Raw genomic sequence first — 27,572 nt, forward strand, 5'->3', positions numbered from 1 at the left:
ATGAGCACCTGACCTTCCGACCCCATATCTCCCACCTCCGTGATGACATTAATAAGAAGCTAGGTGCTTTTAGGCGAGGCAGAGACAACCTGGACAGTAAGGCCCGCCGAGTTTTCTATCTCGGAGTTATACGGAGCAAATTGGAGCACGCAAGCACATCATATGTTCATTCATTACACGCTGCAGAATACAATAAGCTTCTAGGACTAAGCCGCCGAGCTGTTCATGTTGTATTTGCCTACCCTTCCCGTGCTGACGTTGAGCCCATTTTGCATTGTCAAAACCTCCACCCACTCAGCATCAGGTCCCTTGGCAGTCCCCTCATCTCCCAAATCTTTACGACCCGAAATGCTGCTACCCACACTACCTCCCAAACCAGAGGCCAAACATCCAGTAGTCTCTTTCTCCCCCCATTCATGTCCCGTCCAGGCCTCTACAGCCTCTCATTTCTTGGTGCTGACCGCTTTAATGCACTACCCGCTATCATTCGATCCCAGCGTACCTTTCCTGCTTTTCGCACTAGCTGCTCACAATTTCTCCTTGGGCACCCTGTAAGAAGGCCATAGACCTGTTGGGTATACCCAAGTAAAATAATAAATACTACTATTACTACTACTACTAAAGCGATCCCTTCTAAACTTGAAAACACCAACTGTGAAGCCTATATACACATACATGTAATTGTATAACAGTGCCCCCCCCCCCCCCCTACCCCTCTTTGTCAGTGCACAGATACAAGTAAATGTACCAGCAACCCGCTGGAACTCAGTTCCGGCATCGGTCCGCCTTGCTGCTTCACCACGTCAATTTCGTATCGCAATCCTAGATTGGCTAGGGTACCCCGTAAGGAGACCATAGGTCTGTGGGGACTGCCCTAGAGAAATATGAATAAATACTAAAATACTATACTAACCCCACCTAGCTCTCCATAAACCAGCTCCCCTATACCAGTGCCCCTATACCAGCTCCCCTATACCAGCTCCCCTATACCAGCTCCCCTATACCAGTGCCCCTATACCAGCTCCCCTATACCAGTGCCCCTATACCAGCTCCCCTATACCAGCTCCCCTATACCAGTTCCCCTATACCAGTGCCCCTATACCAGCTCCCCTATACCAGTGCCCTTATACCAGCTCCCCTATACCAGTGCCCCCACCCCTCCCATAACAGTACCATCCCATAACACAACTCCGACCTCCCCTCCCCCCCCCCCCCCACACTCCCTCTTTCAAACACTGATGTTCAAAAATGGAGAGGATTACAAGATTATGCAAGCTTACACCTGGAGGGTATGCGTGTGAGTAGGAATTACTACATCGTTGTGTCTCGGCATAGTTACGTCCAGGATTATCGTTGAATGCAGCACTGACGGACTGCTTGGAATACGCACAGATAGACGACCCCAAAGGCAGACCCCTACAGTCCAGCAACAACAACAACAACAACAACAACAACAACAACAACAACAACAACAACAACAACAACAACAACAACAACAACAACAACAACAACAACAACAACAACAACAACAACAACAACAACAACAACAACAACAACTTTGATCTCTCTGTATCTGATCCCCGTGCCTGTAATTATTTTTCTCTTATTGGCCACAGGCCATCGTGAGAATAAAAGAATTCAACAACAACAACAACAACAGCAGCAGCAGCAGCAGCAGCAGCAGCAGCAGCAACAGCAGCAGCAGCAGCAGCAGCAGCAGCAACAGCAGCAGCAGCAGCAGCAACAGCAGCAGCAACAAAAAGGGATACTTGCATGTAGTTGAATGCAAGGTCTTGCAAAACAGTACTTGATAGCGTGGTGTACATGTATGTTGTATGCAGGGTACTGGGATACTGAATAGCTGTACTCTACTGGCGGTGGATAGACTTACTCCAGAGTGGTGAACGACGCAACAACATACTGCCGGGTCGCACTGCCGGGGTCACTCACTTCGATGGCTGAAGCTACAAGATAGGAAAACCAGAACAAGGAGACAGAAATAGAGTGAGAGAGAGAGTGTGTGAGAGAGAGAGAGAGTGAGTGCGAGAGATAGAAAAGGCATGCGTGTATGTGGGCGAGACAAGAGACAGATATACACCGGCAGACCAAACGGATGAGAGTTCATCGGTGCACCAGGCATCTTACTGATCTGTCGCATCTCCCAGCGGCTTGCCGGGGAACCAATACCCCTAGCATTGAAGTTACGGAGGCTGGACAGGCCTGAACAGGCCACTCGAATACGCCGTAAACTACTCAGGTAGGTAGCGTTCTGGGCGTCATTCTGAAGAGAAGAAAACAGAGAAAAGAACCAGCATACATTGGCGGCCCAATGGTATTCCTCAGTATCAGTCTGTTACTGTACAGTAGCACTAGGCAAATTGCCATAACCCTAATTTCCTTTCTCAGATCGTTGAAAATGACGAACCGCGGGAGAGCGGGATCCAGGGATAAATAAGTATCGTAATAATATAAAAAAAGCAATAGAAAGGATAAATTGCGCCGTCATCACCACACATCAACAAAGTCATGAAGGTGTTCATTCATGTGTGGTGATGAATTGGAATTTATCCTATTTCTCCGATGCTTGCAAACACCCGCACTAATAGCTAATAGTTTACCAGGAACACTCCACAACAGCAAGCAGCTACCGAAGTACTTGTAAAATGCTTGTTTCGTTCCATGATAGTTTGTAATTGCAACCGTCGTGTGGTCTTGTCTGATCGAAAACAAACAAAACAGAGAACCTACTATTGTAAAAGCAGAAATTTTCGGTGGTGTTTTATTTTCAGTAACTTCGGTGCCGACAATTTTCACGGCAATATATGAAGTTAGCAAATGTTATACAGTAATAATACTGGTTCACACTCAGAGGTCTCCATCGATGAACTTCATGCCAAAAACATGCTGTCGATGATCATTGCCCGCAATGAAATCATTCGCCACATTAACTGCGCTGAGCTGATCCGTCAGGCCCTTGTGAACATGAACCAGCATCAGGTGGTTCAGCCGCCGCTGACTCATGGTGGACCGTAAGTAGGATTTAATCCTCCTCATGGCGCTGAATATGCGTTCACTGGAAGCGTTAGTGGCCAGCATTACCAGGAGCAGCTTCACTAGTAACCCAACCTGCGACATCAATTGCAGGACGTGTTGAGGGCACTTCTCGAAGAACTCGAGGAGGCCAGACACGGACACTTCACCGTCAGCGGAGAAATTCTTCTGGAAGATCTGCAGGTGAGTTGCCAATAGTGCATCATCCAAGTCTGTACCATAAAACTTGACAACAGATTCCAACTCACTGCTGTAAGGCTTGCCATATGCTGCCTTCAACAGCAGGTTTTGCAGCTCGAAGTATACACGATACCCAGGCTGATCAAAGCGATTTTTGATGCAGCCGGTGATGAGGTCAATGGCCTCGAAATACTGAGGGCGGTAGTGGTCCTCCACTGAAGACGCGAATTCAGCAGGGGCCATCCCATCATCCAGGCGTCGCGGAATCTTTCACCGTCAAGGCAATGCTGGCTCAGCAACATCAAACTCCTCAGCTACACCTTTCACGTTCTCAAAGAACTCGTTGAACTTGCTGATGGTGCGGAAGGCCTGGAGGGTTGTCCCTGTTATGGAGGCAATTTCCTGCCTTTCAGCAGCTGAAATGTCGTCCCGCTGCAAGTTGCGGCTTAAAATGTCACTATGACGGAGTATGAAAGAGCCAAGAGCCACACCAAACATGAAGTCAAACTTGCGCATTTGACCTGCAACTCCCTGGATACGGGCCTTCATCTCCGTATCCCGGACATGCTCGAGAGATTCGGCAAACAGCTGTTGAAGAATGGCATAATTGTCAGCTATGCTCTTCAGGGCGTCGGCATGCACCGTCCACTGTGTAGGGCCACAGAACACGGATACCCAGGCAATCACTGGCAAGCTGATCTTTCAACTTTCTGAATTCAGCATCCCGATGTGGCGACTTCTTCATTAACTTTGTAATCTCATGCATGGTGTCCAGAGCATCTTTCATAAGTTTCGACTTCCTGGTGGTGTCTCCACAGGCAAGATTAAGGCTGTGGCCATAGCAGTGCGTGAACACAGCTCGTGGCTCTATATCCTGCAGATGCTTGGCCACACCGGACCGTATGCCAGCCATCGACGCTGCACCGTCATAGCCTTGCCCACGCAGCTTCCCTGTGGGTAAATTAAGCCGTTGCAGGACATCAAGAACCACGCGGAAGATGTCCTTTGCGCTGGTGGAACCAACTTCATGAAGGATAATGAACTCTTCGTGGACTTGAAATGTATCGTCAACTCGACGAAGACAGATCACGACTTGCTCCACATTGGTCACATCTGCAGTCTCATCCACCATCACAGTTGCGAATGCCGTCTGCTGGAACGACTGTGCTACTGAGCGGATGACACGCATGGCAATTGTCTTCAGCAGCTCATTCTGCATTGTTCCAGACACATACTTGTCAGTTCTTTTTCTCCACCCATGAAGTTAGCAAGGGAAAATCCTGGGAGCGCAGTTTCAACAACTGCATGAAATTGGAGTCCAGCTCATCCCCATCACCACGCAAGGGAAGACCTTGTCGAGCGAGAAACTTCACATTCGAAACTATTTTGAGGAAACATCTTCTAGCGTCCTGACGCTCTTTCCACAGCTGCTGGGAGAGAAGCTCGCCAACGTTCTGCGTAGAAGCAGGAATCGAGATCAGCTTCAGAGCAGCGTCGCTGTGGCAGCGACTGCTCTCGTGCTTCGTGAACTTGGCGCTGGCGTCTTTTCAGTTACTAAACCCGGAGGAAATAAACGCCTTCTCCAACAAGCTAGCCGTCTTCAAATGTCCTTTACTATATGCGGACACACACGTAAAGCAAAAGGCCAAGTCATTGCCCTGCTCATAGTGCAGCCATTGCCACCGCTGAAACCACTGGGGCTGAAACGACCGCTTCACCACCGTCGACTTTCTGAACTCGCGCTGTGGAAAAGCAAACGCAGACGGCTGACAAGGTTTATCTCCCAGGGTCGCCGTTGGCAGCAAGGGATTGGACAGCTTGCTGCAAACAACTCCAAATCAACTCCCACAGAACTCTCAAACATCTGCTGATCTCCCGGCACAAACTGTCCTCAGAAAACGGGCAAGGGAGAGAAATCCTGAAGTGGTGCTCTCGAAACGGAAAGTACCGACATCGCCACCAACAAATTCAGCTTTCCGTGATCCCCGAACGCTTCTACCGAGCCAAAAACGAGCATGTCGTAGACTACGGTTGCCTGGCACTGGGTGCTCTCCGTAAATCAGCGCGTAGCCTGCGAGACCGAAATCGGCATCAGGTACATCGACGCTGGGCCTGTACAGGGATTTTTTGTGCTTCGGCCCGGAGGTGTGAACAAGGCAAGAGGCCTTTTTCGCGTGCGCTTCCGATCCCAAGTGTTCAGTGTAGTGCAGCATCCATAAAAAAATTAAAAAAATCGGCCGAAAAAGTGGGGCGGCCTCAGCCGCCCCGGCTGTGACGGCCTTGGAAATGATGGAGATGTGAGTGCGCTTCTAACTTTGCACCCCCTCCCACACACATGCCCACACAGACACAAAAGCGTGCATGATACCCACACCCACACCCACATACAAAGAGTGAATGACCTAATCCCTCCCCCCCCCCCCCCCTCTGACAAACACATACAAAGAATAAAAGGTGACCTACCTCCCTCCCCCCTACACACACACAAATACACAGACAGAAGACAGTAGAGGGTGGCACATCATTCAGATATCTTACCTGGCAATATCGGAATATAACTGCACCATGATCTAACTGACCATTGTCCTGCTCGGCATGGTGGAGAATACGCACACATACCATGTACCATACACACACATACACACACACATACACACACACATACACACACACATACACACACACACACACACACACACACACACACATGCACGCGGGCACGCATCAAAAGACGAAGAGCGGAGAAACAACAACACCTCAGTCTAGATAATTATCAAATTGTTTGCAGTTGAACTCCCACCAGACGTACCAACATGACCAGCAGCAACAACAACGTATAGCTAGCATACGGGATTTTTCTCGTCCTGATACATCAGTACGTGCACGCACACCAGTGCTACGGACATGTTAAGTGTGTATCTTATCGAAGTACAGTCGACTCCCCCACCGTTAGGCGCTGCATCTGCCGCTAGGGTTTATCGGGTGTTAGCGGCCGTCTTGAGTTCCCTTTGGGAACGAACACGATAATTAACTTTTTTTTTTTACAGTCGACTCCTGATACAACAAACATCAGTGTGCAGGAGAAATAGTTCTTTATTTTAAATATTTTATTTTATTTATTTATTAATTACAGCATCTCATAGCTCTTTATAGTAGGGAGTTCAATTGAAAAACCAAACTCGCGAGTTTTGCATAAAACGCTAGTTTTTCTAAACCGGGAAGATGTGAGAAACAACCTGTGAAAATTTGATCCCAAAATTCCAAGGCAATCTAGAGTTATAGTCGATTGAAGGCCTGGATATGGGGGAGAAAATAGTCACAGAAGTAAATGCAAGTGTGTATGTGAGCCGTGTGGTTTCCGTCCAGCACTGCACTATCCGGTGCGTACATGGCGATACAGGATGTGTGCATGCATGCAGTGCGCACGCATGCGTGCGCGCCTACTTGCACAAGTCACACGTTTTCACCGTCACTGCTAATACAGAGTGCGCGCAGTTCACTCAATTTTTTTCGTCAACCACCAGGAAATCGCCGTGGGCTGGTTTCTGTGATCATTTTCCTTCTACTGCGATAAAGCGCGAGCCTAAATGTTCTAGAATCCTCTTGGTTTAGGCTGATTCGAGGCCGCTGAATACGAAAATTGGGTGTTCCTCGCGGGGCCGAGTACGGATCTGATCGAAATTAGTACTTCGAAGTGCATCCGCGCCAAGCGCGGAGGCAATATTTTTGGAAGCATGGCATGTGTGGCACCATTGGAAAGGTAATGACCTCAGCTACCTAAAAATAGCATCGACAAGGCCGAAAAGGCCGCGGGAGGAGATACCGCAAAGTCGTGGATAAAAGCCGGGCTTGTAAGCACAAAAGCCGCTTTCTGCATCAGGCTTTAATCCAAACCAGGCTTGTATGCAAACCATGCTTATATGCACCACTGATATTTTGCCAGGCTTTTACGCGCGACAAGCGTAGATCTACCACTGACTACCGGTATGGCGGCAGTTTTACTATGCACCGTACATAGCGCATGCACTCTTGACCTACCCGATCCGCGCTTGCATAGAAGCCATGCTTCTATGCGCGACAGGCTTATATGCATTTGACCCGTTTGATTTTCAGGCTTCTATCCGCGATGTGCTTGTATGCAAACCCGGCTTTTATCCGCGACTTTACGATACTTGGGCCTCAAACTGCATCTCGAACTGCAGCCACGAGGTGCCCATTCACTTTGTACAGGCGAGCTGTAACTGCATTTTTTGCTTTTCAGCGACCGGAACTGAACTCCCTATTTATAGCCAAAGTTTGACATATCCTGAAAAAGCAGAAGTTTTAGGTGGTGTAATTTTTCGGTATTCTCCAAAATCGGCGGTTCGGCAGAGGGAAAATTTCGGTGAACCCGTTTTCCAGGTAAGTGTACTGGTCCTAGTACCGAAATATTCGGTGCGTTTTATTGTTGGTAAAAATTGTCGGCACCGAAAATATAACTCCACCGGAAATTTCTGCTTTTACAGAAACAGTGACAGGGACTTATACCATGGGTTCAAACTGGGACATGGACAACTGTTCGCTATATCACGAAATTAGCTATACGCGACTTCATTATGACTGCACGTGCTAAGCGAATTCCGCGGAACAATGTGCGAGGATAACCTTGCATTCAGAAAAAAGCGGACTTAGAACATTACAAAAGGCGGCTGCCAAGGTGGTCAGTTGCCGAAACAAAGGTTCACTTGCACCAGTTGTCATGCATCATGCCGCTTACCGAAGGTCCGACGCTTGAAGACCACACGTAGACAAATCCTTTATACACATACTGCAGGACATAGCGCGTGAAATGACCCCGGTTGGTGTCTGAGTTTGGATTTGTGGACGCCTTGAACAAGGAGACCGTCCAAGTGAAGCTGAAGTCGGGCAGAGGCGGGGACATTAGCGCACTATTCTTCCGCTGAAATGTGTCCAAATGTACATAGTCAAAGCTGTCGAAAAAGGATCTGCCTCTCAAGAAGACGAAGCGGCCATTGCCAGATTTATGTCCAGCGGTATAGTACTGGGCTGCTAAACGACCTGCCGTACTCACACCTTTGATGCAAGAAATACACAAGACGGCAGAAGAAAGAGAACAGCCAGCATAAGGTGCTGTGTGTGTGTGTGTGTGTGTGTGTGTGTGTGTGTGCGCGCGCGTGTGTATGTGCGTGCGTGTGTGTGCCGCTCACGAGACATTGAAGCGGACTGGACTCTCGCCCAGACTGGAGGTTGCCTTGAACCTCGAATTCCCCGGATCCCCCCGTACCAGCATCAGCGACTTGCTACACATGCACCCGGCACTTTGCGCGTTAAGACTCAAGGTGATCCTAGCTAGGCACAAGTACACGGCTGAACGGCAGAAGTCGATTTCGGAGCAGAGAGGTGCATGTCAGCGCCCTCGACGTCATCGTTTGTTCCAGAGCTGCGGTGGCTTACCTGTGCACCGTTGCTCCGCTTCTACCTCATGCCCCGCACTGACCGCATCAGCTGCTGCTGCCACCATTGATGCTGCCGCTCGGAGTTGCTGGAGTGCTCACTGCGACATCGGCAATCGTTGTTTCCGCTCAACCCAGGGACGCAACCGCCATCGCTGTTCAAGGCACTTCCACCGCCCAACAACTAGAGAATGGGACAAGCCCCCGCCTATTTGTATCTGCTCTCGCTGGTTCTGACTAGTCTCGCGTCTGGAGCGTCATCGGTTGGCGTGCTCTCTCTCTCTCTCTCTCTCTCTCTCTCTCTCTCTCTCTCTCTCTCTCTCTCTCTCTCTCTCTCTCTCTCTCTCTCTCTCTCTCTCTCTCTCTCTCTCTCTCTCTCTCTCTCTCTCTCTCTCTCTCTCTCTCTCTCTCTCTCTCTCTGCTGCCCCACTGGGGCCCACATGACCCTAGTGGTAGTGGCTCTACAGGACAAGACAGCTGTGTGCAAGTGCGTATGTTTGTGTACGCATTAGCTTGTGTGTATGCGTGCGTGTACACGTGTGTGTGCGCATGTACACAGACACAGACACACACGCCTGTCCTGTCCTGTAGAGCCACTACCACTAGGGTCACGTGGGCCCCGGAGGGGCAGCAGAGAGAGAGAGAAGGAGCACGCCACCCGATGGCGCTCCAGATGCGAGACTTGTCGGAACCGGCGAGAGCAGATACACATATGCGGGAACTTGTCCCGTCCTCTGGCCGTTGGTCGGTGGCAGTGCGTTGAACAGCGATGGCGGTTGCGTCCCTGGGTCGAGCGGAAACAACGATTGCAGGTGTCACAGTGAGCATTGCAGCACCTCCGAGCGGTAGAGTCACCGGTGACAACAGCAGCTGGTTCGGTCGGTACTGGGCACGAGCTAGAAGCGGACCAACGATGCACAGCCAAGCCTCCGCGGCTCCGGAACCAACGATGACACCGAGGGCACTGACATGCACCTCTCTGCTCCGAAACCGGCTTCTGCCGTTCAGCCGTGAACTTGTGCCTAGCGAGGTCGCCCTGACGTGCGAAGTGCCGGGCGCATGTGAAACAAGTCACCGGTGCCGGTACGAAGGGATCCGGGGCGTCCGAGGTGTAAGCCAACCTCCAGTCTGGGCGAGAGTCACAGGCCACTCTGTCATCGCACATCGTCCATGCGGGCGACATGGCCTAGCCACTCGAGGCGCCGATGCCGAGCCTTGGTGACGATGGTTTCAGAGTCACCCCGCCACTCAAGCAGTTGGTTGTTGGATATCTGGTCATCCCAGCAACGATGGCGTGTGATTCCCAATATCGACCGCACGCATCGCATGTGGAAAACAGATATGTGACGAAGGTCCTGCTTCAGCAGTGTCCAGCACTCGGACCCATACAGCACCGAGCAGAGACAGGACACAAGCATTAAACACACAATGTCACAGCGTTTAATATGAAGATCCAAGTTCTTAAAGTTGGTTGCTCCAACGAGGAGCACACGCTTCTTGCCGAACTTGACACTTGACTTGGAGCAACCAACTTCATGACATTACCGCCGAAGTCGCAACTTCTAAGTTCGGATCCAAGTTCTTGTTCCTGAAAACAGATTGCTGCAGAGCACCACAAGCCCGGGACGCACTTGCCACCCGAGCGCTGATATCCTGCGAAGATCGGCCGCCACAGTGGATGATACACCCCGGGTACTTGAACTCCGGCACGAACTCAATGTCCACACCGGCAAGCTGTATGGGCGCCTGGTCCGCAGCCGTGACGCCAGCTCCCGCAACCAAGAACTTGGTTTTGGTTGCGCTCACGGTGAGGCCGAACTCCGAAGCGGTCGAGTTGAACAGGTCCAAGGCAATCTCAGCACCAGCACGCCATGTTGCAAGCAGGGAGGAATCGTCCGCGAACTGTGCCTCTAGGGCAGTGTCAGCGGTGTCAGCCCGGCGTGCCTTGCGCTGTAGTTGACCCTCACCATAGTGGTAGCTGAACTCAAAACCAACGCCAGGAATACCTCTGACCCTCTGTTGCTACTTGGTGACTACTGCCCACATGAAGATGTTGAAGAGGACAGGAGCCATAGTGCAGCCTTGCCGCAAGCCGTTGGTGACGCTAAACGGATCCACGTCTGTGCCACTCACACGCAATACTGCAGACATCTCATGGTGGAAAGATCGGATGACTGCAAGCAGGGGGGGGGGGGGGAGGGGGGAAGGACACCAGCACGGGAGAGCACCTGCCAGAGGCACTCACGGGGCACGGAGTCGTAGGCCTTCTTCAGGTCAATGAAGACGAAGAAACCCCCTTGGCTGTATGCTCGATGGTCTTCTCGAGCAGCTGACGTACGCTGAACACCATGTCCGTGCAGGATCTGCCTCGCCGAAAGCCGCATTGTGATTCCGGGAGGAAGCTGCTGGCCATGCCCTGGATTCTCGTCTGAATGAGACTCGCCAGGACCCTGCCGACAACATCGAGCAGCGCGATGCCACGCCAGTTGTCGCATCGGTTCAGGTCCCATTTCTTCGGGATTGGCACAAGGGTAGCGTCTACCCACTCCTGCAGCACTTGGCCGGCCCGCCATACATCTCCGAATAGCTCCACAAGCTTGCTGTTCAGCGACTCATCCCCTGCCTTCACCATCTCCGGCAAGACGCCCGAGGCTCCAGCAGCCTTGCCATTCTTCAAGCGAGCAACGGCGCGGCACACTTTGCGCAGCGTGGGAGGTTCAGCAAGGTCTTCGGCAAGCGGTAGTTGAGGGATACCATTCAGCGCATTCGGTGTCCAAGTGCTCATGACGTTGAGCACTCCAGAGAAGTGCCTTCCCCAGCGCTGTCCCTGCTCACCCGGTGACGTGCATATATTTCCGTTCTCGTCAACGATCGCTGCTGTCCGTACTGGTTGGAGGCCGCGTCCAGCAGACTGGAGGTCAAGGATACATTTCCACACGACAGCGCCATTGAAACGGGCGTCGGTGGCCGCCTGAGCTTTAGATTTGATCCAGTCTACTCTGGCCGTATCGATTGCAGCGTGTGCGTTCGATCCGGCTGCCTTAAACTCCTGGTGAAACGGAGTGTCTCACTGCTGGCCACGGCGAAGCCAATCCTCGTAGGCCGCATTCCGCGTGTCCAGTAGGTGTTGGATGTTTGGCAGGGCTTCATGGAACCAGTCTGGCTGACCCCGTTTGCAAAATCCAAGGGCTGTGGATGCAGAAGTGTCAAGGGTGGACTTGATAGAGGACCATTTCTCACTAATGTTGGAATTCTCGAGCCAGTTGCGGTCGATCTCCTCCTTGATCATTGCCTGGTAGATATCGGTAGGCGTAGGATCTTCAGGGGAAGACGTGCGATGGTTCTTCAGCTGTGCAACGTTAAACCGGCGCCGGACACTATCCTTGCTCTGCGCCCCGCGCCGCACCGGCGGTGGAAGGTGCAGAGCCATATAATTATAGCAGTTGGTGGTCGCTGCCGCATTCAGCACTCCGGATGACAGCCGCGTCGGTGCATAGATGGCGGTCGTCTTGCCGCACAAGTATGAAACACACACACACACACACCTGGCCTGGTGTACAGCTGCCAAATGCTTGGCCATGCCGCCCCCGAGACAGGGGAGAGTAGAAGAGAGAGTTTGAGAGAAGTCAGCACTGCCACCAGGTAGCCGCTCCGCCACGACGTCGTCCACTATTGCATACTGTATTGACAGCTACCCTAACGGGTCACGCTGCCCTCCACCCAAGCATGGGTATGATGAGGGATAATGGCAACAAAAGCAAAAACAGCAAGCAGAGAGAGATAGAAGGAGAAAGACAGCGCAAGTAGTACCTCTGATATGCGACGTATAGAAAAGAGAAATGACAAGAGATACGCACAAAAAGGAAACAATAATTATTTGAACCTGTATTATTGCAGTTCCGAAACAATCAACCAGGTGATGGAGTGTGGGCACTCGAAGTCCCACCTGGACTCCACTGGAAGAACATCCCACGCAGGGATATCAACGATAGGCCAAGCGTTGAAAAACAGCCATGAGGACACATCGTCTAGAAGTCCACCGCGCTCGAACTGAAATTGCAGGATTAAACAATTTCCCACACGTCGTCAGGCAGCGTAACCCTTCTCCCTGAATCACCATCCATTTCCAGCAACCGTCTCCACTCACAGCTCATGCCTCTGCCACCACTGTACTCCGAGCCTAGACGATCCAGCTCCAAAACGACAACATTGATTCTTCTCTCATCATATTCAAATCTTGAATTTTGAATACTCTCTTGGCGAGCGAAAGCCGTCTCTATCGGGCCAGAGGTGTTCAGCAGAGAGCGAACATTCCAGGAAGCCAGCTGAAGACTCTCTCCCTCCCTCTCCACTCTTCTATGGACAGATTTCTTGTCAGTACCCACTCGCGGGCTCGTCACACCGCGACGAGTGGCAACTCTTGTCAGATGACAAGTGGCAGTATCAATCTCTGCCCCGGACATGACGCCTGAGTTTCCAAGAGTTGTTGTGACACTCTAGCCAACCGGGGGGGGGGGGGGGGGGGGGGCATACACACACACACACCTTGGACCTTGGACGCGCTGCCATATTCTGGCTATGCGGACCCCATGGGGGGTTGAGCAGGTTCGGAACAGTAGGGGCGATGACGGGATAGGTCCTGTGATCTACTGAAACGCCGACCGCAACACACACTGTACTTGTTGTACTTGTTGCTCACTGCCAAAACTGGTCACGTGAGTCCCCCCGGGAGAGGGGAGAGAGACTCAAAAGGAATCTTGGAAAGATGACTCAATTGGTTATTGAACCGCCCAACGGCAGACACCCCTGAAATCCCCAAAACGCTGGGTGGACTTCACGCAACACACACACACACACACACACACACACACACAAACACACACACACACACACACACACACACACATACACACAGGCACACACAGGCACACCATGTAAAGATCATATTATGGTGGTGTCAGTGTGTCGCGGGATTGGCTTCGCCTACAAGCCCATGTGCCTCTATATGTGAAGGTGTGCTCGTACCCAGATATGGGCACATACGCGCCTAAATGCGCGTGAGTACGGTACGTCAGGACCGGCGAGAACAGTTTGTTATTGGTCCGGCCATATTCTAGCCAATGAATCATGTCTTGTGTACGATATGGCCATATTCTAGGCAATGAATCATGCCTTGTGTATGATATGGCCATATTCTAGGCAATGAATCATGCCTTGTGTATGATATGGCCATATTCTAGCCAATGAATCATGCCTTGTGTACGATATGGCCATATTCTAGGCAATGAATCATGCCTTGTGTACGATATGGCCATATTCTAGGCAATGAATCATGTCTTGTGTACGATATCGATATGGCCATATTCTAGGCAATGAATCATGCCTTGTGTACGATATGGCCATATTCTAGGCAATGAATCATGTCTTGTGTACGATATCGATATGGCCATATTCTAGGCAATGAATCATGCCTTGTGTATGATATGGCCATATTCTAGCCAATGAATCATGCCTTGTGTACGATATGGCCATATTCTAGGCAATGAATCATGTCTTGTGTACGATATGGCCATATTCTAGGCAATGAATCATGCCTTGTGTACGATATGGCCATATTCTAGGCAATGAATCATGTCTTGTGTACGATATCGATATGGCCATATTCTAGGCAATGAATCATGCCTTGTGTACGATATGGCCATATTCTAGGCAATGAATCATGCCTTGTGTACGATATGGCCATATTCTAGGCAATGAATCATGTCTTGTGTACGATATGGCCATATTCTAGGCAATGAATCATGCCTTGTGTATGATATGGCCATATTCTAGGCAATGAATCATGCCTTGTGTACGATATGGCCATATTCTAGGCAATGAATCATGCCTTGTGTATGATATGGCCATATTCTAGGCAATGAATCATGCCTTGTGTATGATATGGCCATATTCTAGCCAATGAATCATGCCTTGTGTACGATATGGCCGTTGTATAAACGATCCCCGAATCTGTAAACACACGTTGGGGACCAAAAGTTTTGTCCGGCCATTGTTATCGAATTCCTTTCTCAGTTATAGGTCGGAGCCTAGAACACTACAAGCTCTTCTGCATGTTTCCTGGATCCCTCATGACCACGCAACACAAGGCCTGACCAACCGGACCGATTTCGACGGGCCAGTGTGTAACATCTTACCAAGAGTACATAAACCAGAGTATGCAACTCGGGATGGTTCCTGTGGGAGCGTAATTCGTGCACTACGTCATTTCTGACGGCATGGTAAGCCACAGGTACGGTGAAAAGTTGCGTAACCAGTCGCAGTGGTGCAGTTCACTGAGTTTGTCCTGATTTCGGTTTTTTGAGACGGATAGCCTGGTGACTTTACTTGTCGGTGGATGTACGCAGCGTACACAGTCACACAAAACACCGAAATCCTGACACAGGACGTCTAAAATCAAGCAAACTTGGCTGATTTCCGGACTATGAAACATGAAAATTTGAGCTGTACGCAAGCCGCGGCTTGGCTGATCTCATCAGGGTGACGTAGTGCACGAACTGCGCTGTTTCAGATCTGATATGCACAGTTGCACACTCTGGTTTATGTACTCTTGATCTTACCTGGCACTGTGTCCGTTCCGATAGACAAAAATGTCCTTGGCACAGAGGAGGACTGTCCCAGAGTTGCTTGGAAGCTATCATACACAACACTTATGTTGGACATCTATTGCAGCACAAGACAAGCGGAAACTCACAAACATCACACACACGAACACGGGGGCGCACACATACACACACACACACACACACACACACACACACATATATATATATATACACACATACACACACACACACACACACACACACACACACACACACACACACACACACACACATATATATATACACACACACACACGAACACGGGGGCGCACACATACATACACACATACACACACACACACACACACACACACACACACACACATATATACACACATACACACACACACACACAGCCACAAACACACACAAATCAATTTGTCCATAAGTTTCTTGCAGACAGAAATGCAATCAGACTGACAACGAGAACAAGCTGTGGGTTCTTTGCAATCCATAGTCCAAAGTTTGCACTAGTACAATCATCGCCGTCTTCTCACGACGACACAAGCAGAAGAACAAACAAGGCAGAAGAACAAACAAGCCTGCAGGAAAGAGAGATGTTCAGCTGAACGTCATTTTTGACGTGGCGTAAAAGTTTCGCTCGCGTTACTTTCGCTCGCGCGTTGGAAAACAATGCAAGAGAGCTGCATCCCCACGTCGAAATTCGGCGTCTTACGCCAGTCGATGACCAATTCGACTTGAAATTGCGCGTGACGTCAAAAATAACGTGCCGCTTAACCTCGCTAATGAGTATACACGTTGGTGATATGCGAAGCAGTAGCCCCAGTACTGCAAAACGGCTAATTTTAGCGGGGGTGATATTTAAGCAATTTTAGCGAAAAGAGAGTTTTTGCTAAAGGCATGCCGCACCAATCGACATTTCGCATGTTCAGTCCAGTACCAGTCAACTCTGAAACTCGGATCCCAAACAAAATAATATACTTCAAGTAATTATTATTTCATCGCGAATTGGGCCTGATTTAGGAAATGCTAAAGTGACGCCCGTTAAAATTGGCCATTCTACAGTGTCATGTTTAGGTGAAAACAGGTGGAGAACAAAAAGAAACGAGGAAACAAACTAGGGGATGTACACCGCTATCCTGCATACGGGTGTAAGCGCCTGACATCTTCTTACCGATCTTATCTGACAGTTGGAAACGTTGGCGAATGTTGACACTGTGCCACAGGTCACCAGATAGTTTTTACCATTGGAGTCTGCAACCGGTTGAATCAAAGACACCCAGTTCTCACACACAGGCCGCAGCCATGGCAGGCACACCGTCACACCCGACTGTATGCAACAAAAAAAAAACAACAAAAAACACAAACGCCAGGGCATGTGCACACATGAAGCAAGAACATCTGCCGAGTTGGAACCGGAAGCCCGCATGCATGTGCTCACACACGAGCCAGTGCATCTGCATACATACAGACATACATAGGCAACCACCGACTACCATCATCACCAGCACCATCACCAGCACCAGCACCAGCACCAAAACCAGCACAACCACCACCAACTTGTCTATATACGGCAAGGATGAACTTGTCAAAGGGAAAGCATGTCTTACAGGTGCAGAGCAGAAAGATGCCGTTTCAGAGCCAGGAGTGGCAGTCTGAACACAGCGATCACATTCTGCTAAACAGCGATCACGTCGATCGGAATCTGCCAGTGACACCTGAGCGAGAAAGAGAGAGAGAGAAGCAGAGACAGAGAGGGAGAGAGGCAGAGAGAGTTTGTGTGTGTATGTGTGTATGTGTGTGTGTGTGTGTGTGTGTGTGTGTGTGTGTGTGTGTGTGTGTGTGTGCGCGTGTGTGTGTGTGTGTATGTGTGTATGTGTGTGTGTGTGTGTGTGTGTGTGTGTGTGTGTGTGTGTGTGTGTGTGTGTGTGTGTGTGTGTGTGTGTGTGTGTGTGTGTGTGTGTGTGTGTGTGTGTGTGTGTGTGTGTGTGTGTGTGATTGTGTTGGGTCTGTTGCCAACAGGTTCGGCTGCTTGAAGGTGTATTGTTGTATCTGCCACCTTTGTTGGTTTCAGGGTTCGTATACTTTCTATTTGAAGTATACATACCTGTTAACCATGGACTGCTTCTGGCTAGATTAACTCTTGTGTAATCAATGATGCTAGTGACGCTTAGATCAGATCCACTCTGATTTAGCCACCCACACTAGTAGCAAGTATTACCTTCACTGGGGGCAGGGGTAACTGCAGTTGGATCCCTGGACGGATACCCTGATGCCGTCAATCCTTTTTCTGCACCTTGTCCTCACCCACTTACTGAGGTGTGGTGAGCCCATAAGTGGGATCATTTTCAAGTCCACCCAGAGTTTTGGGGATTTCAGGGGGTGTCGGCCGTTGGGCGGTTCAATAGCCAGTTGAGTCATCTTTCCAAGATTCCTTTGGAGTCTCTCTCCCCTCCTCCGGGGAGACCCACGTGACCAGTTTTGGCAGTGAGCAACAAGTGTGTGTGTGTGTGTGTGTGTGTGTGTGTGTGTGTGTGTGTACATGTGTACTGTGTGCGTGCCTGTGAGTGCCCCAAAATAAGGTCACAAAACCAGTGGTATCAAACATTCGATGCGAAAGGACTTTCCAGTCAATTCCAATACAGGTATGGCCAGATTTGATGGACTTCTCGTGCCATCTGGATGGCAGTCGCGAGTCAGTCAATTGAGAATTCAAATTGACAGGAAAAGCACGAGCTCCCACGTAGGGAGCGACACACCCCAATAAACCCGCCTGGAGATTCACAAGAAGCACGAAAAGGAAGTGTCTAGCCTTAAGCGTGAGTGTTCTGTCGTTGGGTCGCTGAATAGTTTGGCTGTGCTAGCAGTGACAAAGATGAACAAGGAAAGAGGAAAAGGAAGACAAACAGTGACTGTACCTGTTCATTGATGTTAGCCTGTTTGTCCAGTGACATCAGTAAATTACTAACAATAGAGTAACAAACAGACACACACACACACACACACACATGCGCGTGCACACGCACACATATGCATGCAAGCACACACACACGCGCGCATTTACTTTTTAAACGTAAATGAGTCACGTGGAAAGGGAGGAGGTGAGTGGGTGAAACACGGAAATCTGACGAACACAAAATAATTGTCATGAGACAGAGAATGGGGCAAAACAGAAAAGAAGTGCTTTGGTATGCACGGCCAAGAAATCGGCAACTTTGTTTGTACCATCTTGTTTCGGCTGCCGTGACGTACTGCACACGTGACCACAGTGAACAAGCTGACGTGCGTCACTCGCGAGCAGGCATGCAGCGAGAGAGTGCGAGCATGCAGCGAGAGAGTGCGAGCATGCAGTGAGAGAGTGTGAGCATGCGACGAGAGAGTGCGAGCATGCAGCGAGAGAGTGCGAGTATGCAGAGAGAGAGTGCGAGCATGCAGCGAGAGAGAGTGCGAGCGTGCAGTGAAAGTGTGTGCGAGCATGCAGCGAGAGAGTGCGAGCATGCAGCGAGAGAGTGCGAGCATGCATAGAGAGAGTGCGAGCATGCAGCGAGAGAGAGTGCGAGCGTGCAGTGAAAGTGTGTGCGAGCATGCAGCGAGAGTGTGCGAGCATGCAGCGAGAGAGTGCGAGCATGCAGAGAGAGAGTGTGAGCATGCAGCGAGAGAGTGCGAGCATGCAGTGAGAGAGTGCGAGCATGCAGCGAGAGAGTGTGAGCATGAAGGAAGAGAGAGCAGGGCTGCCACACTTGGAGGGAGAAAAATCTGACGGGGGTCCGGGGTGTCCACCGTTGAAATATTTTAGGAAAATGGCTTGCTGTTGGGGCCCCAGAACACATTTTTAACTGTCCATACACATGCACGCGTGCATTTTACAGCTACATGTACATGTACATGTACAATGACCGGCGAAACGCGACCTGGAAGCGCCGAATGGCCAACTGAACTAAAAAGCGCTCAAAATAAAATAATCGGTTGTCCCTCTTTGGGAACAAAATTGGTCAGTTTGTCCGGCAGGCGATCAAAAATCGGAGCAAGTGGCAGTCCTGAGAGAGTGCGAGCATGGCGCGAGAGAGTGTGCGAGCATGCAGCGAGAGAGTGTGAGCATGCAGCGAGAGAGTGCGAGCATGCAGAGAGAGAGAGTGCGAGCATGCAGCGAGAGAGTGTGCGAGCATGTAGCGGTGTTCAGAGTGTGACTGGGAGCATGCTATGAGAGTTTAAATGTGGGCATGCAGTGTGGTAACAAATGCAGGTCATTGACGTAGCATAATCTCAGCTGTAACGCGAAGCACTGTGCACCCGTTAACCTGCATTATTATCATAACTACGCATAGTATAACACAGTCACAGACACACACTCACAACTACATTGACAGCCACAACCACAACCAATCATTATAACATGTATGAGTACATACGTTCCGCCGGCGAATAGCGTTTCCGTCGCCGTGTCATAATGAAGTTTGGAGAAGTTGAAATACGGCCCGTGACAAGTCAGTCGCTGTATTCTCGGACTCACAGAGTCTGGTGGAGAGAAAGAAGTAGAAAGAATGGAATAGAACAGAACAAGAAACACACACCATTCTGAATTTAGTCCAACTCAACTACCACACCTGAACGCACGCACGCACACAAGCACACACACCATTGGACCATTGGACGCCCATCGCCGGAGGTGATGATAGCGATGCTACAGCAGAAGTCATAGCAGCTTGTGCTGGGATTGCACCATTCAACAGCTTGCAAGGCTGAAATTGACCGCCACTATTCAGCCTGGTCTACACCACACAGCTATGAAGTGACTTTTTCTGGCCAGTGAATCCCTACTTTTTGGTCTTTTTTATTTTTTTCCTTTTTTCCCGCACACACATCACACCACATACTCCGGCATGCACTGGCTGTTGGTAACCACCCAGGAGAATGAAAGAAAAGTCAGGAGGAGTCTGAGAAAGAGGAGAAAGACGTGTGTGACCATAATCGTCGGGAATCGAACCCGCAACCTCACACACATGCACACACACACACACACACAAACACACACACACACACACACACACACACACATACCCTCCCCCCCCCACACACACACGCGGCCGCACACACAGGTATGATGTGTGCGGGTATAAAGAGTGGGACGCAAATTGTCTAGCTCCTCTTTTTGGCAGATGTTTGCTTGTTTCCCATGGGTTCGTGCCATGCCCATGTCAACCAGGTCCAAAGAAATCAGAGGAGATAGCTTTAGTGACTGTGTCTGTTGCATTCCTTGCTCAATGCATGTACCTGCAAAACTGTACAAGTAGCGAATGCCATGTTTGACACTGGATTCGTGCTACTGATCCCCAGCTGACTATCCTTTCCAGTGCATACACACACCTTGACCTTGACCTTGATCTTGCCCATTGCGTACGCAATGATAGCGAATGTCGGAAAGTTCAAGTGAGAACACGAGCGCAGAACTTGGCATGTCGTTTCAGGTCTCCTGGTCGACGAAGCTGGCGTCCACAAACACATAGAAGAGGATCAGGAGCGGGCCGTGGCGGTGGAGTGCTACTCGCAACTCTTCTCCAGCCGGGACGATCTTGGCAACTCTCAAGCCAGGTGGTCATGCCGAGGTCCGCCAGGTCAGTCGACACCACATCTCGCCACCTCTTCTTCGGGCCGTGACGAGGACGGGGGGCAGGCAGCTTGCCGAACAGCAATTGCTTCGGTGCACGCGAGTCGTCCATACTGCCGACGTGACCCAGCCAACGAAGCCGGTGGCGACGGATGATGCTGGTGATGTCAGGGTCAACACCGAATGTAGCCGCTAATGTGGCCGTTGAGATCCGATCATCCCACTGTTGACGACGGCCGATACCCACGATGGACCGAACACACTGATGGTGAAACGTGTTTAGCTTCTGGAGGTGGCCTGCCTTGGTGGTCCACGTCTCCACACCATACAAGAGGGTCGTGAGGACGACAGCCTCATAGACACGCCTCTTGCTGCGAAGCGACAGGGTCTTGTTATCAAAGACAGGAGCTTTGAGGGTTCCGAACACAGCTGAGGCTTTCGCAAGGCGAGAGCGGACATCAGCACAGGCAAGACCATCTGAGGAGAGCACACTGCCAAGGTAGGTGAATTGGTCCACCACCTCGATCGCGTCTGCTCCAACAACAACGTCACGGCGATCAGCAGACTCACCCACAGCCATACCCTTGGTTTTTCTCACACTGACCGTTAGGCCCCAGCTGCTTGCACATGTGATGAAGCTGGAAGTCATCGCTTCGAAGGCAGGCCGAGATATTGCGTAGAGCACAGCATCGTCAGCAAACTGGGATTCTGTGACCATTGATGACAGGAGCTTTCCCTTCGCCGTTCGGTCACCAACTAACTTCCTCCCGACTTTATATCTAAAGGATATGCCAGCATCCGGACAACTGGACCTCCAACTGGCAACGACGGCAGAGAAGTACAACTTGAAGAGCATTGGCGCGAGAGTGCAGCCCTGACGCAATCCATTCCGCACAGTTATCGGGTCAGTCAGCTTGCCATCCACCCGAACAGAAGCAGTCATGCCGTTGTGGAGTGACTGAATGATGCGGAGCATTGCCGGCGGAACACCAAGCTTCTGGAGAACCTGCCACAGCGCTGGACGCGAGATACTGTCATACGCCATTCTCAGATCGACGAACAGGACATATGCATCTGAATCATGCTCCAACGTCTTCTCCATCAACTGCCGTGCGACGTACACCATACACACACACACACACACACACACACACACACACACACACACACACACGCGCACACACACACACACACACACACACACGCATACACATACACACACACTGCGACACACACACATGTTACATACACTCTTCCCTCCCTTATATCCTTTCTCTCTTCGCTACCTTGCTATCGGAAGAAACTCCCCTTTGGATTTGCGGAATAAAACAAGAGTCGTCGTCGTCATCATCATCATCATCATAGCATAGCTGTGAATGACCATGGTGGCACTCGGAGTCATGGTCCGGATGGTCTCGGTGACATCACGTTATTTGGGCAAAAACTGCTCTGCTGGGTGTGACACTGATGCGGCCTCGTCGAACTCGCTATCACTACACCGAAGTGGTTATTTTTTATTTTATTTTATTTTTTACTTGAAACCACGCACCCAATTCGTAAAAGAAGAAAGAAGCAGGAAATGACAAAACAACAGACTAACAAGACATTGACTGAATGGGGCTGCAAATGCAATGCAGCGGTGGTGATGGGGTGCTGCAGGCTCTGCCGACCAATGGTCTCGGCATCCGCGCCTACTTCACGCATCAGAATATCGGGAGAAGAAGAGAAACAAAAAAAGATTGAAAAAATATATAGCGAAAAGTATAGCGTGGAGAGAGAGAGAGAGAGAGAGAGAGAGAGAGAGAGAGAGAGTAGAGAAAACAAGGAAAAAGATAGCAATACCTACATGTAGATACTAGATAGGTGCGATTAGACTGAGTCAGTAGCCCACATCCAGTTCTCGGCGCGCAGGTAGCTGTTATGCATGTGTCATGACCATGCATGGTGAGACCACGTGTCAACGTTGTTAGCATAGAGCCCCTACTCTTCCCATTGTTGTCTTGTCCTGCTACTTGTCTCTCCTCTTCTTACCAGTAGGTTGTGTCTTTAGTGAAAAGTAAAAAATAAAAATGTTACGGTGACGAATCTCTGATGGGAATCATGACTAGTTTGACAAAGGAATTGGCTGCTATGAAAGAAGCTGTTGTTGACAACAGTTCCCTGAGGATCGAAGTGGCGGCACTCAGGGAGGATGTTCAAACGTTGCGTACGAGTAACTGTACCCTAACAGGCCACTCCACGTCCAGTAGCGGACCTGTTGGTTGACCGGGTGTTTATGAAGTTTGGAGTCCCAAGCCAATTGCATTCGGACCAGGGCCCTAATTTCGACAGTCGTCTCCTCTCCTGTCTGTGAAAATTGTTGGGGGTTTGCAAGTCCCGCACAACCCCATACCGACCGCAGTCGGATGGTCTAGTAGTGGAGCGAGCAAACCGCACCATTCAGGTGGCCCTCCATGCATATGTTGAGGGCGATCAGTCACCTGGTCACCGTGCCTGCAGGCTACAACTTACAGCATGTTTGGGCGAGTTTCTGTCACTCGAGTTGAACCTTGGTGTGAAAGTTGTTGCCTGCTGGCGTGGTGACCATCTCGCCGGTTCCAGTTTACCATCCACAAGGCTGGCTTCTGGGATGTCCTATGTCTGCGCTACGGCTGGACCCCTCCCCGGTTGCCGTCTCACTGCACCTGTGGAGAGCCCTTCGACACCACCCATGCCCTGTCATGTGCCATCGGAGGATTCACTGGGATGCGCCACAACGAGCTCCGAGATCTCACCGCTAATCTGTTGCGTGAGGTTGTGCATGACGTCAGCGTGGAGCCAGAGTTGGAACCCCTCTCTGGTGAAACATTTCCTCTCCGGTCGGCCGACACTGAGGCTCATGCTCGTCTGGATGTGGCAGCACGTGGATTGTATGGGAGGAGGTTAGAGAGGACAATGTTTGATGTTCGGGGTTTTAACCCTTTTGTCCCCTCCAACCGAAACCTTACTATCCCGTCTGTCTACAGAAACACGAGCAGGAGAAGCGGCGTAAGTATGAACGGCGAGTCCTGGAGGTGGAGCATTCCCCGTTTGTTCCCGTGGTCTTCGCAACAACTGGTGGGCAGGGGAAATCTGCTTCGTCCCTCTTCGCCAGGATTGCCAGCAAGATGTGTGAAAAGCGCCATGAGCCTTTCCCGGTCACGATGGCTTTCGTACGGGCGAAGATCTACTTTTGCCTTGTTCGGGCAATGGTTGCCAGTCTACGTGGTCACCGTCAGAACCCGCCTAGACATCTGTCTGGTTCGGCTGTGCTGGCGGCTGCTGAATGTGCTCTGGTGCCATAAACTGTGTACGTTATGCATGATTGTACAGTTTCTTTGGTAACGGTGTTCCCATGATAATGAGCTTCATTTACTTTTGTATTTGCAGTTTGTTTTGTTTGTTACGATTTCTCGGTTTTTCATTCGGCTTTTCTCATTTTTTAAATTATAATTTGGTGCACTTTTAGTGCTATGTGGTTTATAATTTTCTTTTTTCTTGATTTTGTACTTAGCGCTTTCAGGTGTTATCATTTTCTTTTCTTATTTTTGCACCAAGTGGCCGTCCGTCCGTGAATACATTGTATTTACTTCGAGACGCCTAAGAGGCGTTTCTGGTGGGTGGGTTCGCCTGCAAGGTGTTTCTAAAAAATACATTTTGGAGTGCATGCATACCACACTACGCGTGTACATGGTGTCATGTACATGATGTCATGTACATGATGTCATGTACATGATGTCATGTACATGATGTCATGTACATGATGTCATGTACATGATGTCATGTACATGATATCATGTACATGATGTCATGTACATGATGTCATGTACATGATGTCATGTACATGATGTCATGTACATGATATCATGTACATGATGTAGCACTACCACATGTACATGTGCATACATGTACATGTAGTAGCAAGACTGGGCAAGAGGGTTACACTCTTGGTCTAAAAATAATGTACAAGAGTCATGTAGGGTTTAACCGGATCCTTGGCCTTGGCTTCAGGTTCAACTCTGAACCGCAAACGACAAGGGTTCGCTATCACGATATTCGCTATAATGCGAGTTCGGTACAGTCAGACCTCGCATAATCGCACACAACCGTTTCCCACAAAAAAATATCCGGATAGGCGAGGGAACCGGATAACCAAACACACATACTGCACGTATGCATTGCATGTGCTGTGAATCGGTAACCAGCGATTTTCTTCCGGATGGCGAGGGATCCGGATAAACGAGGACCGGATAACCGAGATCTGACAGTACTGCTACTGCTTTAGTGCTAGTTGCTGTCTGTACAAATACATTACAGTTCATTCATCGGAAACAGTCCCGCTGGCTTTTGAAAGTCCGATTTGGGCCGAATTGAGGATCAAAAACCCACTTTAAATCTCAAAAATCTGGGTTTCGGATCTGCTTCTCCATACATTTTGCCATGGTACACCTGTCCCAATTTGTAAAACCTGGTTGAATTTCTATTTCCCTGTTCTTGGACTTTTCTGACCTCAAATGAGGCAAGGAGTAATTGCACGGGTCATACAATGCAGGATGTACTGTTGTTTTCATGATATCTACAACTATGTGTACAGACAAATTCCTAAGAGCCCGAGATGACGGGCTGTCAACTGGCGCTGCTTTCCTGGACATGCCAAAGGCCTTTGACAAGGTCCAGCATCAGACACTTGTCGAAGACCTATTCCAGCTTGGAATCTCCGGCACAGCCCTGAACTGGTTAAGCGACTACCTCTCAAATCGTCAACAACAAGTCGTCATCAGCGGCGATAGTAGCTCATCTTTCACGTGCTCAAGTGGGGTTCCCCAAGGGTCTGTACTGGGACCACTATTGTTTGTCATATATGTCAGGGATGTGGCCAGTGAAGTGGATCAGTTTGCCGTCCAGGTAACCCAATTCGCGGACGACATCATGCTACACGATAGCAGGAAGGACAAGGTAGTGCTGTCACACAACCTGTCTTCAGCCATCACCCATCTCAGCAACTGGCTTGGTGAGCGCAACCTAATCCTGATTAGTCGAAAAACACAAATATTGTTTATTCCTGCCAATCGTCATGACGACAAGACATTGAATGTGCACTGTGCAGCTACACTCCTCCAGCAAGTGACAAGCGCCAAGTACCTGGGCTTGCACATCGATGACGACCTGAAATGGAACACAATGGTTGACCATATAGCCAAGACAGTGTCCTCAAAGATTGCCATTCTCTTCCGCCACAGGCAGTGCCTCCCAATGCCATGCCGCTCAACCTACTTGAGATGTATAATTTTACCCACATTCCAATACGCATGCAACAGCTTTTCCTCTTCCCTTTCCTCTGCACAACGTGATCGTCTTGAGAAACTTCTCAAGCGAGCTGTGCGTGTTGTCTGCTCTGCTCCGTTCCTGTCTCCAACTGCCCCTCTTTTTGAACGCCTCAGCATTCAACCCCTGCAATCAATGTATTGCCGCAAACTCCTCCTGCTAACCTTTCCTGTAATTCATAATAACTGTAGTGTGCTTCTTCATGACCTTGTCACACCTCTGTCACACACCCGTCGAACGAGGAGCACAGATGTTCCCCTGCTTCTTTTCCCGAGGATCATATCTGCCGCTGCCACACGCAGCCCTTCATATCAATGTCCCGCTCTCTGGAATAAGTTGCCTGCATCTATACGATCACTGAAGAAACCAGGTCAATTCCGGACCGCTCTCTTACCCCACCTGAAAAATTCACCGACTTGCGTTGCTCACTGATCAAATAATTATGCAATCTTTCCTCTGCTAGCTAGCTGCTGTCTTAAATCCTACTCATTTTTTCTATTTTCTTTTTTTTCTTTTTAATCTTTTCCTTACATTTGTGTGCCTGTTTGTCTTTAGTCGATCTCATGTAATAAGGCAACACTGCCTGTTTGTTATTCGACGTTAAATAAACCAATCCAATCCAATGTGCGGGAGACACCAAAAAGTTAGGTTGCCAGTTTCCAATGAATGGACTGTAGTATGATTACGCCCCGTGCACATTGTACAGCAGGAGTACATAACCCCCCAACTTCCCCCCCCCCCCCCCCCCCAGAGTGTGCAACTCCCACATACCCTGCTATCCCGACAGAATTTCAAGTTGACGTCATTATTTATGATGCAATGCTCCTTGCACCAGTGATTTACAACATGTGTACGGGTGTCAACGCACCACACGTTTTTCTCTGCAATAATTTGTACAGGATCAGATGGGCTTTGGTCCACCACACCAGACACGTTCTGGATTCGTCTGATAATCCGTACACAGTGCGCATTGCATCATAAAAATGACGTCAATTTGAAATTCTGTTGGGACAGCACCCATAGTCGAGTTGCACACTCTGATCTGGGGGGGTTAGGCTGTGTTTACATGAGAAATTTCAACCCGGGTCGAGTTCAGCCCGGGTTGAAAGTCTGTATGACAAACAAAAGAGGTGAGCGTTTACATGAAGACAGTTGACCCGGGTCAAATACTGATATGCCGCCAAAAGTCCACTTCTACAGTCCTGTATGGTCACGTGAATCCGTTCGCGCGAAATTTGCATCTGCAGTGCTGTTCAAACCTGGCGCGAGATACGCACAGAAGTACGTTTGTACGATTTTCTTGACCCGGGTTGATTT

General features: G+C 49.8%; 1 protein-coding gene across 1 annotated transcript in view; it reads right to left on the minus strand.

The window, feature by feature from the left end:
* Positions 1 to 27,572, minus strand: part of LOC135818959 (uncharacterized) — a 65,893-nt gene that overhangs the window by 37,912 nt on the left and 409 nt on the right. Inside the window, exons 2-11 of the mRNA XM_065332126.1 lie at positions 19,717 to 19,822; positions 18,226 to 18,271; positions 16,918 to 17,025; positions 16,482 to 16,637; positions 15,302 to 15,404; positions 7,988 to 8,304; positions 5,770 to 5,817; positions 2,146 to 2,281; positions 1,892 to 1,964; positions 1,281 to 1,416 (exon numbers count right to left, since the gene is read on the minus strand). Of these exons, the coding sequence (XP_065188198.1) occupies positions 1,281 to 1,416; positions 1,892 to 1,964; positions 2,146 to 2,281; positions 5,770 to 5,817; positions 7,988 to 8,304; positions 15,302 to 15,404; positions 16,482 to 16,637; positions 16,918 to 17,025; positions 18,226 to 18,271; positions 19,717 to 19,822 (1,229 nt within the window). The remainder of the gene's footprint in view (positions 1 to 1,280; positions 1,417 to 1,891; positions 1,965 to 2,145; positions 2,282 to 5,769; positions 5,818 to 7,987; positions 8,305 to 15,301; positions 15,405 to 16,481; positions 16,638 to 16,917; positions 17,026 to 18,225; positions 18,272 to 19,716; positions 19,823 to 27,572) is intronic.

This window comes from Sycon ciliatum, chromosome 6 (assembly GCF_964019385.1).
Source record: "Sycon ciliatum chromosome 6, ocSycCili1.1, whole genome shotgun sequence".
NCBI classification, from domain to species: Eukaryota; Metazoa; Porifera; class Calcarea; order Leucosolenida; family Sycettidae; genus Sycon; species Sycon ciliatum.